The sequence below is a fragment of the Cryptomeria japonica genome, chromosome 7, assembly GCF_030272615.1.
Source record: "Cryptomeria japonica chromosome 7, Sugi_1.0, whole genome shotgun sequence".
Taxonomy (NCBI): Eukaryota; Viridiplantae; Streptophyta; class Pinopsida; order Cupressales; family Cupressaceae; genus Cryptomeria; species Cryptomeria japonica.
The window spans coordinates 182,541,716-182,558,934 of record NC_081411.1 but is presented as its reverse complement, the minus strand read 5'-3'; the positions used below and the strand labels follow the sequence as shown (position 1 = coordinate 182,558,934).

Sequence of the window (17,219 nt, the reverse complement as noted above, 5' to 3'; positions counted from 1 at the left end):
TTCTACAGAAATGGAACTTGGTCAGTCCTTTCCTTCTACCATCGAGACTGCCATTCACTCAGCTGCAGCTCACATTGCTATATTCTCCAAAAGATATGCAGAGTCTCCTTGGTGTTTGGCAGAGCTAGTTCTCATGTTACAAAGCCCAGATAAGATTATTCTCGTGTTTTATGAGGTAGAACCCTGGGCACTTCACCACATAGAAAAGGGAGTCTACGCTGATGCGTTCATTCAATACCAGAAGAAATCTAGGTACCTAAAAAAGCTTAAGCAGTGGAAGGAAGCCCTCCAGTCTATTTCATTCAGCACAGGTTACGAAATGAATAATTCCAAGTATGTTTTCTTTGTTTCCATTCCGCTCTCTTTTATTTCAGTGCCTTTGTAAATAAAATATGGCTGCATTTAGTAACTAAAATTTGGTTTTTATGAAATTCATTTTTTGCTTTTAAAGTCTTAGTGACCATAAAAGCATACTATCAGCAGTCCAAAGGGAAGTAGAGAGGATAAAGCCTTTGCATGTTGCCAAATATCCAGTAGCACTTGACAAGCTTGTACAAGATTTTGAAAGGCGATGCCTTTATAATCTTGTTCAAGATTTTGAAATACATTGTGGAAGGAATAGAGAAGAGGCAGGGAAGGCTAAGATCGTCGGCATCTTCGGTATGGGCGGAGTGGGATAAACAACTCTTTCAAAAGAGTTGTTCAACAGAAAGCGTCAACAATATGCTCGAGCTTGCTTTCTATTTGATGTCCGGGAAGCCTCAGTTAGACGTAATTTACCTTCATTACAAAAGAAACTCCTTAAAGATTTCTTCAATGAAGATGTGCTTCCTTTTGAAAGTATAGAGGAAGGAGAAAGCTATATTTTTAATTGTATAGAAAGAAGTAGCTCTTTGAGTTTTCTACTTGTTCTAGATGATATTGATCACCTAGAACAATTAGACGCTTTATCGATTAAGCATATGTTAGAAAAGCCCGGCAATAGTCTGGTAATAATTACATCATGAGATGTAGGAATCCTTATAGCCGAGGGAATTGATGTAGGTTATATCATTTAAAAGGAATGGATAAAGATAATTCCAGACAACTTTTTACTTGGCATGCTTTCTCTCAACCTCATCCTGCCAGTGGATATGAAGATCTTGTTGACGACTTCTTAGGTGTGTGTGGAGGCTTACCCCTCTCTCTTCAAGTTCTGGGAAGGCATGTCCATGGTCGAGATGAAAACTATTGGAGGTTAGAGCTTGAAAAACTTGGTGGGACAATGCATGGAGATATAAAAAAAAGCCTTAAAATAAGCTTTGAACACAGAGGAAAATCAAATTTTCATGGACATGGCATGCTTATTATTGACCAACGAAAGTATATAGCCATAAGAGTGTGGAAGGCATCGGGATGGAGTGCTGAAAATGGATTGCAAGTACTAAAGGACAAGTGTCTTGTTGAAGAAATAGAAGATCACATACCTCTATTGAGAATGCATGACCACTTGCGGGACTTAGGGAGACAAATGGCAAATGAGCTCAGCGAGCCTCGTCGCTTGTGGCGTCCTCGGGATCTTAAAAAATTGGTATGCGTGATCCTCTTTCATAATTCTTCTGTGCACCAAATTAAAATGATATCTCAATCTCAACTTAAGTGAATGCACCATATTTCAAATTAAAATGAATCCCTTCTATAATGCAGGAATCAATGAAGTTTGAAAACATTGTTGCTCAAACCAAAGGAAGGTGTTTCCATTCATATTTTGATAAGTCACTCAATTCTCAAGTTAAATTCTTTCTAGGGGAATCCGCTGATAGTGTAGAAATGTCATCATGTTTGTTATTGCTTCATATTTGGTATACATATCTATATTCCGGACCAAATTCTTCCAATTTAAATCATCTAAGGCATCTGCAAGACGGAAATTTGAGCGTACAGCCAGGAATTCCTTCATGGATTCCGCTTCAAAACATGCAGTGCCTGAGAATCAGCAATGGATATTTCAAAAGATTGTGGCAGCATGATGCAGAGGTATTCTTTTATTTTACATAAAATGTTAAAGTCTCCATTAATTATATGTATTATGTCATGGTAGATATTCATCATTTTCAATATTATAAGCTGTAAGCATTATTATTTTTTTCTTTCATTTCCCTGCTGTTATAATTGTTCTATTAGATTGACTAAAAGGAACAGTAATCACTTCAGAATCTTTAATGGTGCATTCCCCATGATTTCTAATTTGTTTTGAGTTTCAGGCTCCTTCCGAATTGAAGAAACTGGAGATTTATGGAACTTTCAGGATCCCTCCCTACATTGTGAAGACATGTAGAAGACTTTCAGGATCCCTCCCTACGACTTCTGTGAAAGAGACTTCGTCTTTTACGGTTCCATTTAACGGTGGCACAAAGTCTGTCACGGTTAAGGCCTCATTGAGTTTGCTTGAAGATTTAGTAATTAGAGAACAAGAAAACATAAGAAGATTTGTAATTGACGGAAATTATTGTCCTAGCCTTCAATCCCTGGAAATTTCTTCCCTGAGGAATCTTATTGAATTACAATTTAGAAGAGTTGAAAAATTGAAATGTCTTAATGTTAGCAAGTGTGAATTTCTCAGAATTTTGTCAGTGACATCTGATTTTACAGAGCTTGAAGAATTGAACATTGCTGAATGTTCTATGCTTGAGGAGCCAAATCTTGGTCATCTGAGCTGCATGAAAACGATCAGAATTGAAAATTGCAATATGATTAGTGTGCCAGGAATGTTTAATTTTAAGATGCTAGTTGAATTGAATATTAGTAGATGTCCAAAGCTTCATGAGCTATGTCTTGCACATCTGCATTGCCTGGAAAATCTTATTGTTAAGGACTGTGATAATTTGAAAAGTGTGACGGGACTATCTTATCTTCTAAAGCTTGTAGAAGTTAGTATTTCTTGGTGTGGAATGCTGCAGCTTGATTTGTGTCTAGCGGGTTTTAACAGTCTCAAGAGGATAAAAGCTGATAGGTCTGTGAAGCTGAAATGTTTTGATCTGAAGGATTGTAAAAATCTGGAAACAGTATCAGGAATATCATTCGAAATGATTCGAGTGGTGAACAATTGTGGCTGTCCAGAGCTTAAGAGTTTTCCAGTTATTCGTGGTCGAAGGTGCTTAGAGATGATTATAATTGATGGATGTGGGAAGCTCAATTACCTCACTTTGACTGATTGTGGTATTCTGAAAGGAGTTTCTGGTAACTTTGATCTTGATGGATTATCCATATCGGATTGTTTGATGCTTAAAGAGCTGCCATCTTTTGGGCAGCTAATTGACCTTGAGGAAATTCGCATTCTCCAGTGCGGGAGCCTGCAAAACATGACTTTACCAATTACTCTGAAGCGCCTTGAGTTAAATTCTTGCCGAGAACTTAAAACAATGGTAGGAATTTGTGGTCTAAGAACACTTGCAGAGATAAATATAAAAGGGTGCCCCAAACTTCGGCTTGAATTGAACCTTTGTAGCTTGAACTCCCTGAAGAGGATTACCATTGTTGAATGTTTGAGTGTGTACAACATAACATTGCCAACTACACTCATCGAAATCACACTGCAGCGGTGCATGAAACTACAATTTAAAGCAGGAATAAGCCATCTGACAAAGCTTAGAGAGCTGCATGTTAGCGAGTGTCCAGTGATTGAGGAGATGCCAGTTGTGTGTGGTCTAAGTTGCCTGGAAAGGATTACAATTGATGGATGGGGCAAGTTCAGTTTTCTTCACGTGACTGATTGTGTGATTTTGAAATCAATCAGGGGTAACCTTGATATGGGCCATCTGGCACAGTTGTGGATATCGGATTGTCCGGAGCTTGAAGAGCTGCCTTGTTTTGCACGTTTAACTTGCTTGGTGGAGATTCGCATATTCAGATGTAGGAAGCTACAGCAAGTTACTTTGCCAAGAACACTGAAGAATCTTCAGTTAGTTGCTTGTAAAGAACTGAAAAGTGTTTCAGAAATATCCCATCTCAAGAATCTGGTAGAACTGATTATTTCTCAATGTGGGCAGCTCGAGCTTGAGTTGCGTCTTGAGGCTATCGACTCTCTCCATACAATAACATTTGATGGTTGTGGGAAGATCATGTCTTTTCAGTTGAACAAATGTCAAAATATCAAGAGAGTGTCGAGTAACTTTGAAGTGGAACGGATTTCGATTTGTGGTTGTCACGAGCTTGAGGAGTTGTCCATACGTAATTGTCGGGAACTGAACTGGGTGAAGGAGATTAATATTGAGTCATGTGATAAGCTGCAAAACATAACACTGCCAGCAAGGCTCACCAATCTAATTGTGCAACGTTGCAGACATTTGCAAAGGATTGCAGGAATGGATGATCTTTCAAAGCTGACAGAGCTGGAAATCACTGAGTGTCCGGAGATTGAGTTGCCATTTCTTGCCGAATTGAGCCGCCTGGAGAGAATCACCATTAACTATTCCGAGAAGTTGCATTAGATAATATTGCCAGCGTCAGTCTTGAAAATCACAGTGCAACGGTGCAAAAATTTGCAAATGGTCGAAGGGATAGGCAATCTTTTAAAGCTTACAGAGCTATACATTAGCAAGTGTCCTGAGCTTGAGGACTTGCCTATTCTTTTTGGTCTAAATAGTCTAGAAAGTATTACAATTGATTCTTGTAAGAAGTTGCAGAGCATATTACTGCCAACGACACTCATCAAACTCACAGTGCGCAGGTGCAGAGAATTGAAAATGGTGGCAGGGACCGGCAATCTTACAAAACATACAGACATATGCATTGGTGAGTGTCCAGAGCTTGAGGAGTTGCCAAATCTAGCAAGACTGAGCTGCTTGAAGAGGATTGTAATCGATTCTTGTGAGAAGCTGCACAACATAATACTTCCAACTACGCTCATCAAACTCACAGTGCGTAGGTGCAGAGAATTGAAAATGGTGGCAGGGACCGGCAGTCTTACAAAACTTACAGACATATGCATTGGTGAGTGTCCTGAGCTTAAGGAGTTGCCCATTTTCGCCGGAATGAGGTTTTTGGAGATGATTGCAATTTATTCTTGTGAGAAGCTGCACAACATAATATTGCCAACTACACTCATCAAACTCACAGTTCAGAATCTGTACAGAGGATCGCAAATGTTGACAGCAATCGAAAATCTCACAGAACTTGAAGAGTTGTCCATTTGTGAGAGTACTGAGCTCGAGGAGTTGCCAAGTTTTTCAAGACTGAGCTGCTTGAAGATCATTGTAATCTATTCCTGTGAGAAGCTGCACAACATAATACTTCCAACGACGCTCATCAAGCTCACAGTGCGTAGGTGCAGAGGATTGCGAATGGTAGCAGGAATCGGCAATCTTACAAAGCTTACAGACATATGCATTGGTGAGTGTCCTGAGCTTGAGGAGTTGCCCATTCTTGCTGGACTGAGGTTCTTGGAGATGATTGCAATTTATTGTTGTGAGAAGCTGCACAACATAATACTTCCAACTACGCTCATCAAACTCACAGTGCGTAGGTACAGAGGATTGCGAATGATAGCAGGAATCGGTAATCTTACAAAGCTTACGGACATATGCATTGGTGAGTGTCCTGAGCTTAAGGAGTTGCCCATTCTCGCCGGACAGAGGTGCTTGGAGATGATTGTAATTGATTCTTGTAAGAAGCTGCACAAAATAATACTTCCAACTACGCTCATCAAACTTACAGTGCGTAGGTGCAGAGGATTGCGAATGGTAGCAGGAAACGACAATCTTACAAAGCTTTCAGACATATGCATTGGTGAGTGTCCTGAGCTTGAGGAGTTGCCCATTCTCGCCGGACTGAGCTGCTTGGAGATGATTGCAATTTATTCTTGTGACAAACTGCACAACATAATACTGCCAACTACACTCATCAAACTCACAGTGCAGAAGCTGTACAGAGGATCGCAAATGTTGTCAGCAATCAAAAATCTCACAGGACTTGAAGAGTTGTCCATTTGTGAGAGTCCTGAGCTCGAGGAGTTGCTAAGGTTTTCCAAACTGAATCGATTGAAGATGATTGCAATCAACTGTTGTGACAAGTTTCACAACATAAGACTGCCAACTACATTGATCGAACTCAGAGTACAGGGGTGCAGAGAATTGTCAATTCTTGGTAGACGGAGCTGTTTGAAGAGCATTATCTTTGAGTCTTGTCAAAGGCTGGACAACATACAAGGTATTCGAGCATTGGGATCATTGGAAGCAATCCAGTTTTTATATTGCAGCAACGCAGTAATACACGACTGCATTCCAAAGTTGAAGGTATTGATTTCAACCCTTTATTTAACATGCAATCTTCTTTATTGACGCTGAAGGTTTTCCAGTTCACAATGAACCGTCGGTTTTATTATCACTAAAATTATGTAGATCTTCAAACAAATGTTTAAAGTGCTTCTGTAAATTAAAATAAATTCCTTTATATAAACCAGGGTTATTTCATTTTCATTTCAGCGCGTGCCGTCAACCTTTATTCAGGTGGTTGGAAAAGCAGCGGACGGAGCGAAGCCAAATTTAAACCCTGGTTTGCTTTCTGAGCCTTATCTTCGCCATTCAGTCATTTGTCTTTCTCCCGGAGCAATCGTCATTGATTGTGGTGTGGGAGTGGTCAGCAACTCTGCTTCACTTCACACCATAAACGAATCCTTTGAAAATTCTACATGGAAATTCAACTTGCGACAAGGAGAATGGATAATTACAAGGATAAGTAGCCGCCAAAATTAAGGACGGCTTTACCGACAATTTCATATTCTTAGCATGCGAGGAATAATGAAGACGTGGTGTGAGTGGGGCCTTAAGGAAGGCGAAGATTGGAGAATCTGCGAAGCTTTAACTACAATTGTTGATCAGCTACATCAGAAATAAAAACAAATTTCGGTAAGTCAAGTCACTTTCACATCAGTCTCCTCGCATACCACTAGATGGTAAAATAATCATGTTTTCTTCCCTAATTTAGGAGACAACAGAGTTTGTATAATTTTTTATTTGATGAGTAGATTTTTTTAATTTTAGATTAAATAAAATACAGAAAAAAAATACAACTGAATCAGCAATCATGAACAGTAACATAGACTATCACTGCCTCTAAAGAGGTGTACTAAAATCAGATTATACAGTCAGCAATAGATCGATGTTTTGGTTTTATGTCAATATTACTTATACTAATTTTTCAAATTTAAAGTATTTATAAAGTTTACATTCTAAATTCTTTATTGTTCTATTTCTATTGTAACATTGTGAGTTTGGTAATAATTTAGTGGATATTAATATAATTCATTGTGACAAATTGGTGGCTGTATATGAAGAATTAATAGAGAGGCTTGAGTTAGCTAAACACTTGAGACCTATGAAATATAACAAAAATTAAACAAGTAGAATTACCTAGAGTGGTTCCTATATAAGTATCTTCACACTTGAAGTAGATTAATGAGCTTTTCAAATACGCATTATATTTCTGTTTTTCCTAAATTTAATTGAGAGACAAGGATTTGAAACTTAAATTTTTATTTTAGAGGGGACTTTAGTGATGAGGAACAACCAAAACTAGTAGTCTTCTCCTATGGAATCTAAACTCAAAAGGTTCTAACTTGTTCATTTTGGAAACAACTAATAATGATATATATATTTGACAAAGATGAGTACATACAAATAATATCATGTTTAAAATGCATATCTAAATACAATTTATTATGGCATTAAATTATATTTTGTTCACCATGCCATGAATTTTGGTGGGGCAATTTTATGCAAGTTTTTGTTAGTCATGGGAATAAAATATACAAACATTTGGTTGATAGATTGATATATACTATTTTATATTGAAAGAGGAAAAACCTGAGACTCATATATTATTAGAGTTCATTGTTGGTTTTTCCTAACATGAGATTGTTTGTTAGATTCTCTTTAATTTTGATTACCCACTATAATATTAAATTTAAATAATGTTTAAGGTAGGTGATAAATATTTTACCTTAAGGATTGAACTCTAAATTAGTACTTTATCATGTGCATGCATATTGTGTATTTTTAATCACAACGCATGACCTAACATATCATTTTTTTATAAAAGAAAATAAGATAATTTGATTGAAGTGATATCGATGGATATAGGGGCTAGGAAGCATTTGTGAAAACGATATATAGTGTTTATGAATAAAATTTTGAATCCTCTATAAAAATTAGTTTGCATGGGTGAATCAAAAGAAAATCATTCACTATCCTAGCATTATCAAGGTCATGACGTTGTATATTTCATACAACACATAGTCTTGTAATTTACTGAAGCCTCATTGTCATGTCTTGTATTTTCACGAACTAAAACATTATTATGAAATAAGTATTTTTTTTTGTTTGTGATGAATTAGGTGTGATTAAAAAGCTAAATGTTAATTTGAATGATTAGAAATTCAATTATTGATTTTAAAATTATAACACTATGCTCAACTATTTCCTATTGTTTCTACGAGTATATTAGATAGGTTGACATCGCCACAAGAAGAGATCAATATTGAGGAAGAGGCAGCCTAGCAGTTAAGAAATATTAGGTTGTGATAGAACACACATACATTTTGACATTAAATTGTCTGTTTTAAACAGTTAAATAATTGATTTGATTTGTCATATTATAATTTATATTGAACAGTGTATTGTTTTTTTTTTTTACATAATTAAAAAAATAAAAATAAAATTTAATTATTTATTCGATGAATTGTCTATCATAAATAAAAGACTCATTTTAATATCAGTTTAAATTTTTACCATTACAAGAAAATAGCGAATGGAAATGAGAAATAGAATTAGCTTTTTTCGAAACTGTAGCGGTTATCTCCTTCAAGAGTGGAGCCGCCACCCTCCAAATATGGCAAAATTCTGCATAGTGGAAGAAAGCATTTTCTTCCATCGAGTCATCTTGTGCAAAGCGGGAAAAATTCATTTTTTGTTTATAAATGGTTCAAAAAAGAAAGGGGAGTGTTCTACGGCGGTAGACAAGAAGTCGAATAAGGAAAAGGGCTGAGAACCAGAGTGAACTCGCACCAAAATAGTTGGGCTACCGGTTTAGACTAAGACCATTGTTCAGGTATGAAATCAAATTCGAAGTCTGAAATGTTTATTACTTCTACTTAATTAGAGTTATGTCAAGTCTACATAAATCTAATTTACATTTAGAAGAGAAATTTTTTAGATATTAATAGATCTTAAATATACTGTTTTGACTCCATTAGTGCCCTTTTGGTTGAGATGCTCTTTCCTGTTGAAATTCCTTATCTACTGCTGCCTTATTCTTCTACATTTTCTTGACAGTTATAGCAATAGCACCTGGTAAACCGGACCTCCATATTACAAGATCGGCAAGGCTTTCCAATAAAACCATGAACACAAGTGCCATCGTTAGTTAGTATCTACCTTCTGTTATATTGCATTTTTAAAATTTAACGTTGAAACAATTAGAATTTCCATATATGTTGAGTCGTGGTACTTAGTGCATGTATTCTGAATAACTCCCGTGGAGTCAGTACGGGTCATATTCCAGACTCCCACTATTGGCATATCGATATATATTATTACTCTTTAGATGACGCTAATCCTTTGCCCGACCAATCCATGCTCATAAATATTATGAGTTCTTGTCCATATGAAACTCTTATTGCAGTTCTTCTATTTTCTGTGCATACTCTGAATTTCTTTCAAATCTGATCAACTCTGTGATTAAGGGTGTTCCAAAATTATGATGTGTCCCAAATGTTTTGGGCTTACAGTGATGATAGCGGAGACCTTATCAAAGATTCTAATTGGTTGAACCGTTGTATTGGGATGTTTCCACTGGGTTTTGAGGAACTTGATATGCAAACATATATACCAAAATCCATATTGTTCGAGTTTTTACAATGTGATGGATCTGAAAAGTTTTGACCTTACACGTGTTGGAAAGAGACATTACACAGGTCATCTCATGTTGTCATTGATGGAAACCCAAGTAAGTTATCCCATTTGTAGTATGTGAGTTCATCGTATCAAAAGTCAGATTGCAAATTGGTCCTAGTCAGGTCGACTAGAACAAAGTATCCAGCAGAGTTCAATATTTTTGGTGGCATTTGATTTCAGGTTAATATCTTGTGTTGTGGATCTGGTTGAAGGTTGATGTATGTTTGGATAGCCTTATCCCATGATTTTAGCCTCCGGTGTTGATTTGATTGTAGTTAGGTGCTTTGGTATATCAGTCCTCAATTCAATAGTGCACATCAACAGTCCCATGTGGATAATACTTATGCAGATTATGTGGATCGGTTTTGGTAATTACTTTTGGGATCCAAATGTTTTGTTTGATAGTATTTGTAGCATTTGGACAATTGTTTTGGTTTGCGTTAGTATTTTGGTTCAGATTCAGTCAATAGTGTGTACACGTTTCATTATTTGTGAAGTGTTCTTGAAGCCGACTTGTAACTAACCTAATTTCTTGTTGCAGATATATAAGGTTGATTGTTATGATCATTTTCGATATCAGTGGTTATGTGAGAGATGTTCATGATCGATTGTGTGCAGTTGCACATGTGCAAGTTGAAGATTTATGCTCTAGAATATTACAGAATTGTGGAACAGAGCAGTATAAGGCAGAGTGTGAAATCAATGGACATTGTGTTTAACCGGAACTATACCTAGGCATTTGTAGATGTTGTTCAATAGTTAATATTCTCTTGTGATCATTTGTAACTCATTTGTAAGGCAACGAGCCTTCCTAGGGTTGTATCCCTTCTTGTTTTCAACAGTGAGTTCTATGTAGTGTGCCTAAATGCATGTGCATTCCATTGTAAAACTTTTATTTGAGTATACTCATTTTGTGGGTCTCATCCCCACCAAGGTTTTGCAGATATAAATCTATGTGTTATGGTGTCGTGGTTGATTATTTTGTGTTACTACATCTTTCTTTTGGTTCAATGTATTAATTGGGTAAAAGCACAAGTTAATAAAGTAAAAAAATTACAAAACACTGATTTACCCCCCCTCTCGGTGTTCCTTGCTTGCAACAATTGGTATCAAAGCCTAGTCCCTCTTAGGAAGTCTAACAGCTTGAGGAAGATCTGGGAAGATGACTCAATGGATTCTAGTGGTCTTTAACATCGGCTTATTGTTGCACTTGAGGATATTGATTGAACCGGAGTTGAGGTCCGGAAAATGAAAGTGAATCTTATATATACTATTTTATATTGAAAGAGGAAAGAAATGAGGCTCGCATATTATTAAAGCTCATTGTTGTGTTTTCCTAATATGAGAGTATTTGTTAGATGCTCTTTAATTTTGATTAGCTACTATAATATTAAATTTAAATACAACTTAAGGTAGGTGATAAATATTTTACCTTGGGAGTTCAACTCTAGATTAGTACTTTATCATGTGCATTCATATTGTGTGTTTTTAATAACAAAGCATGACCTAATATATCATTTTTTTATAAAAAGATTATAAGATAATTTGGGTGAAGTGATATAGATGGACATAAGGGCTAGAAAGAATTTGTGAAAATGATATAAAGTGTTTATGAGTAAATTTTTGATTCCTCAAAAAATTAGTTTACATTGGTGAATAAAAAGAAAATCATTCACTATGTTAGCATTATCAAGGTCATGAAGTTGTATTTTTCATACAAAACATAGTCTTGTAATTCATTGAAGCCTCATTCTCATGTCTTGTTTTTGCATGAGCTAAAACATTATTATGAATAAGTAAATTTTTGTTGTAATGAATTAGGAGTAATTAAAAAGTTAAATTTTAATATGAATAATTTGAAATTCAATACTGATTTTAATATGATAACACTATGTTGAACTATTTCCTATCGTTTCTATGAGTGTATTGGATAGGTAGACATCACCACAAGAAGAGAATACTATTGAGGAAGAGGCATCTTAACGGTCAAGAAATGTTGGGTTGTGATAGAAGACACATACACTTGGACATTACTAAATTGTCTATTTTAATCAGTTAGATAATTGATTTGATTTTTCATCTTATAATTCATATTAAAAAGTGAATTATTTTTTTATGTAATTATGAAAAATAAAAAATATTGACATCACTATTGTCTTTATTTATTTAATCGATTAGTTGTCTGTCATTAATAAAAGTGTCATTTTAATATCAGTTTAAATTTCCACCCTTACAAGGAAATAGCGAATGGAAATTAGAGATATAATTATGTTTTTTGAAACTATAGTGGTTATCTCCTTTAGAGGGTGGAGCCACCACTCTCCAAATATGGCAAAAATTTGTATAGTTGAAGAAGAAGTGTGAATTATAAAAATTTTAATCATTACAAACAAACATCGAATACACGCAAAATTAAAAGTGATAAAACATTATCATAGCATATATATGGCATAGTCATGATCAATACCAAATATATATAGGCTAGAAAATGAGCGTCAAATCACAAATGTACATGCCCAAGGTAATAATATAACTAAAAAAAGTACGAGGGATAGTCTACATCACAAAACATGCTAAACAAGCCTACACATGTGCAACCACAATCTCATATAGAACAAACGTAAACACATACCCTGATGGTCTCATAAAGAAAAAAAACATAAACATGTGCAATGAAGTCTCTTCCATCGTAACATCTTTAGAGACATGTCTCTCATTGAGCACCATGTTAAATGAATAAAAGGATGAGGAACCATAGGGTCTAGGGAAGGAATGTCATCAAGATATCGTGAAGGGATAACCAAGAAAAATCAAGTATGGATCAAGTCACCCACATGAAGAACCCAGCCAATAAGAACCAACATTCCTAGGGTATGCATAACATCTATGTTCATACCAAGCCTATATGATAACTCCAATTATGTCATAGGCATCAATAGAATTATTATTTTTAATTATCCAATGCCTTTAGTTGCCACTTAATTAATAACCTATTCACCCATGATATTCTTAGACCCCTTTATGTCTTGAACAATGTGAAGACCCACTCCTTTCTTACCCTCTACACCTCAAATCCCAATTTCACCATGTTGAAGCACTACATGGATATGACATGGATTTAAATGCAAAATTCTAGATTATAAAAAATAAGCATGGTTTCAAGAGATTTTAAATCTAAATATAATAAAGTGAATTCTTTCCCACATCAAAATTCATTTAGTATAATTCATATTTTTAATTCTTATAAATTTATATTTCGATGATAAAATATGAAATCCACAAATTAACCATTAAAAATGTTTAGAATTTTAAAAAATAAAGGATATCCTTTGGTTCCAAATATGCACTGTCACATTTATAACATAAAATTCATATTTCAATACTTTTTTGCAAATTTCTACGATAATGAGAGTAGAAAATGAAGATTTTTCAAAAAATAAAAAATATTCAGATTATTAAAATAAAAGAAATAGAATTGAATCTAAATAAAGGCCATATGCTTCCTTAAGGCTAAGCATAACAAAGGCTAAGCATGATAGACATCCAATGAAGAATTAAAAGCATGAAGCAAATGATGAGAATCATCTCAAGTTTAATCTCCGAAAATTAACAATTTTCATCTAAATTTGGGGTTGATACAATCCAAGTGTACTTTCATTTTTTTCCAATTCAATCTCCCAACCCAAGAAATTCAATAGCAAGTAATTCTAAAAAAACCCATCCATTTTATAATTTTAAAAAAGAGGTGGATTAAGAGAGAGAGAGAGATTTTGAAGCATGAAAAAAATGAATAAAAGAAAACTCTTTCTTCCTTGTAATCTCCCTTTTATATTTTCCAATTTTTATTTCATTTTATTTTTATTTTGTTTTCTATTTTATATTTTTCTATTGCCATCATAATACAACTTCATGAATTAAAACTGGCTAAATTGATTCTTTTAAAAGGAAAATAATATTTAACATTATTTACATCATTTTGTAGGCAATTCAGTTAATTAAATCAATTTTTTTAGTCCAACATTATTATTTTGAATCATTTAATTGATTATATAAAAATTAAATATTATTTATAATACTTTAATATAATATTTTCCTTTCATTTCTTACCCAATTTCTTGATTCCAATGTATAAATAGTCATAATATAACACACAACTACTAGTTTTCCACAACACAAGTTCTAGAAGGAAAAACAAGGCTCATCTAAAACTCAATCGAGTACAATAGGGGCTACCAAAAACATAAACCTGAAATTTTGTGTTTTCAACTTTCTAGGCAATTGAAGGATTTTGTAGATGATAACTCCTCCAAGTCAATGCTCCAAATTAATTTATTACGACTGATTTGAACCATGCACAAACATTTTTCCATGCCTTTTATCATAATTATGCCCTTGTTTCTTCCTCCATAATTCTACAGTTTCCTTGTTTTTCTCATTAGGAGTGTTCTACTTCTTTGGTTTTGAACAGGTGGTTTCACAGAAGTGCTCTTACAAAAATTTTCTTTATGCCCAACGTTGTTGAACTTATAGAGAAGAGTAACATAATTTGAACCAAAATTATTTTGTTGCACCTTAATTTTGTAGTCTAGAGCCTTATGACCAAACTTATAACATACATAGTAGTAACGATAGAAGCAATGCGAGCTCATAGCATTATATCTTTGGGGCACAAATGATTTATTATTTGCATAGTTAATTTTTCATGCCTCAATTCTAAAACTAATTGCCTTGTGACTAAATTTATTACATGAATAACAAAACCCATGAACGGATTGAGAGTACTTGGGAGCAACAAATTGTCCGTTGTAGATTGAATAATTATTTTGAACATTTTGTCTTCCTCAAGCTTTGAACATTTAATTATTTTGTCATGAAGCTTGGTATTTAGGAGATCTACAACTGTCTTTCCTTTCTCAACTTGAACTTTCAGAATGGTGATTGTTTCTTTTTACTCTTTGAGTTTGGTCTTAAGATCTTTTTTTCTCTATTTATTGCATTTGGATCTTCTAGTATAGATATGAGTTCTTCTTCATAGCCAACCTCAAAATTTTCTTCATTGAATCCATTGTTTATCTATCATCACTCGAAGAATTAGGAAGCATACATTAGATCCCATGTGTTATATTTTGAGATATACCTTAAATGTTAGGCTATAGAAAGGCATTTTACTCTAATACCAAATATTGAACACATAAGAGTAATAAGAGGGGGCATGTGAATCAGTACTTAACAATTCCCTTGATTTCAATAGCATAAATTTATGAAAAGTGGCTATCTAACTATGAGAAGAGAAAAGAAAATGCACACAACCATACCACTAGATCTACATGGAAAACCCAATAAGGGAAAAACCATGGTGAAAAAGCTACTTGGATCTACTATCCAAATCTTGCCTCATAATAAAATAAACTTGACTGCAACTTTTTTTTAGTGCTAGAACCAAAGGAAGCAACAACTCCATAAGTTAAAAATTTGCTTAAGAGTAACTACTTAAAGAAGCACCAACTTCATAAAATAAAATTGTTAGGATTGGAGTATGACTAATTATGATGGCTTAATTCCACTAAAAAATAAAAAAATGTTTAGCTTTGTATTATCAACTGCTTTTCGTTTATTTCCTTTGTCGTTCATGCCTTTCTCATTATATTCTCTTGTTCGTAGGATTCAAAAATTCAATTAGGTCAGCATAAAGATAAAATTTTGATGAGACATATTTTTTAACTTGTTGGCCACATTGTATAATCTCCACAAGTCTTCAAAACATAAATTAGGCTAACAATAAATAAAACATGTAGTGATTTTCTAGTCCACAATAAAACACATAATCAAGAGAGATAACATGTTGCAATTCAAAACAAGATTCAACTAGGCCCAAAAGCATATCAACTCAACCTTTTAAAGTATTGTGAATATAAAGAAACATGGTGCAAGAATGAAAACATGTTCTATCGGCTAGTTAACCTTTAGTCACATAGTGTAATCAACATTAAGAATCTTTTAGTATTGGAATCAGAGATAAACTTCATGCACATCAAACCTTGATAATTTATGAGACATGTGGAGAGTCCACATAGGCTCACATAGCTAAAAAGTACAACCTTATAGTAATGAAAGCACATAACCACTTGTAGAAGTGAAGACAAAGCATACCAGATGACTATATCATCTTGATACTTTGAAAAACTAATCTTATAGTAAACCAAATCATTTGGACTTTGGATTTGAATAGATTCCTACAGTATTTTCAACGCCAAAGGAAGTAAGATTGCAGATAGAATGAGTGTCTTATGAGAGTATAGGGTGCAAAAACTAGTAGATACCGAGGAAAATAAATTTGGAGATGTCATGAACAACAGGGAGATTGGTTCCTCTCACTCATGCAATGATGCCCATTGAATCATTTTCAAAAGCAACAATGGAGGATGGAAACAGACGTTTGAGGCTAAAATCTGAAGCTAGGTCATTGAAATATAGCCAAGTATGTAGCCCACCAAAGAAATGGCGGCTAATGGCATGGAATAGGGCAAAGGATAGCTCTCCATCACAAAAACCCATGGAAAATGATTCACTCCAATATCTTTCCCCTATTGGTACAGATATGGAAAAGGGAAACAGTGCAAGTTACCTTGATCCAGATGAATAAATGGTAGATGATAGCCTAAGTAAAACCCTAGAAATACACCTCCCAAATGACATTGTTGAGATTATTTTTTGATTATCAAAGAAAATCCATCATTTTATTTTTCATACATAGAGTTCCTTCTGAAACTGAATTATACAAGTGGATTAAGGTTAATTAGGGAAGTAGAGGATGGGAGGTGGAAACAATTAGAGGTCTTGGAAAAGGGTATGCGTCTTGTAAGTGTAAGTCAGTGGACCATGTACAAGCCATATTACAATATGGAACTTGGGTCATTTGGGGGAAGACTTGTTACCTCCAAGCTTGGACATTCAATTTCCACCCCAAGTTCCTTCCTGTTCACACTACCCCATGTGGGTTGAACTTCCTTTCCTTAAATTTTCTTTTCAACCCTTCCTTAAGGACATCATGGCCTATTTGGGGACGTTACTATGGTGCAAGCATAACTTAGATCAATTTATCAATCTTACAAGTTCACCCAAGGGCTTGTGTGGAGGTAGATCTAAATAAGCCTTTACCTGAGAAACTTAAACTCTTTGGTCCAAGGTTTGAAATAGTTAAGACTTTGGTTTATTTAAACAAGCCAAACACATATTTCTATTGTTGAAAACAAGGACACTTGATCCACAAATGTCCTTTCAGGAAAAACA

The 17,219-nt window shown here is 34.6% G+C and overlaps 2 protein-coding genes across 2 annotated transcripts; both read left to right on the top strand.

The window, feature by feature from the left end:
- Positions 1 to 1,063: 1,063 nt before the first annotated feature.
- Positions 1,064 to 4,469, top strand: LOC131027894 (disease resistance protein Roq1-like). The gene is made up of 3 exons (XM_057957995.2): positions 1,064 to 1,570; positions 1,687 to 2,016; positions 2,244 to 4,469. Exons 1-3 carry the CDS (start codon positions 1,064 to 1,066, stop codon positions 4,467 to 4,469), a joined length of 3,063 nt encoding a protein of 1,020 aa, XP_057813978.2.
- Positions 4,470 to 4,526: 57 nt separating this feature from the next.
- On the top strand, positions 4,527 to 6,731 carry LOC131027892 (uncharacterized). The gene is made up of 2 exons (XM_057957994.2): positions 4,527 to 6,272; positions 6,462 to 6,731. The coding sequence occupies exons 1-2, from the start codon at positions 4,527 to 4,529 to the stop codon at positions 6,729 to 6,731; spliced, it is 2,016 nt and encodes a 671-aa protein (XP_057813977.2).
- The last annotated feature ends 10,488 nt before the right edge of the window (positions 6,732 to 17,219 follow it).

Bases quoted from the DNA above. Each gene is read 5' to 3' on its own strand.
- LOC131027894 (XM_057957995.2), top strand. From the start codon at position 1,064: ATGGATAAAGATAATTCCAGACAACTTTTTACTTGGCATGCTTTCTCT. The intron at 1,571-1,686 runs GTATGCGTGATC...TCTATAATGCAG, and splicing joins CTCGGGATCTTAAAAAATTG to GAATCAATGAAGTTTGAAAA. The intron at 2,017-2,243 runs GTATTCTTTTAT...TTTGAGTTTCAG, and splicing joins TGTGGCAGCATGATGCAGAG to GCTCCTTCCGAATTGAAGAA.
- LOC131027892 (XM_057957994.2), top strand. From the start codon at position 4,527: ATGGTCGAAGGGATAGGCAATCTTTTAAAGCTTACAGAGCTATACATT. The intron at 6,273-6,461 runs GTATTGATTTCA...TTTTCATTTCAG, and splicing joins ACTGCATTCCAAAGTTGAAG to CGCGTGCCGTCAACCTTTAT.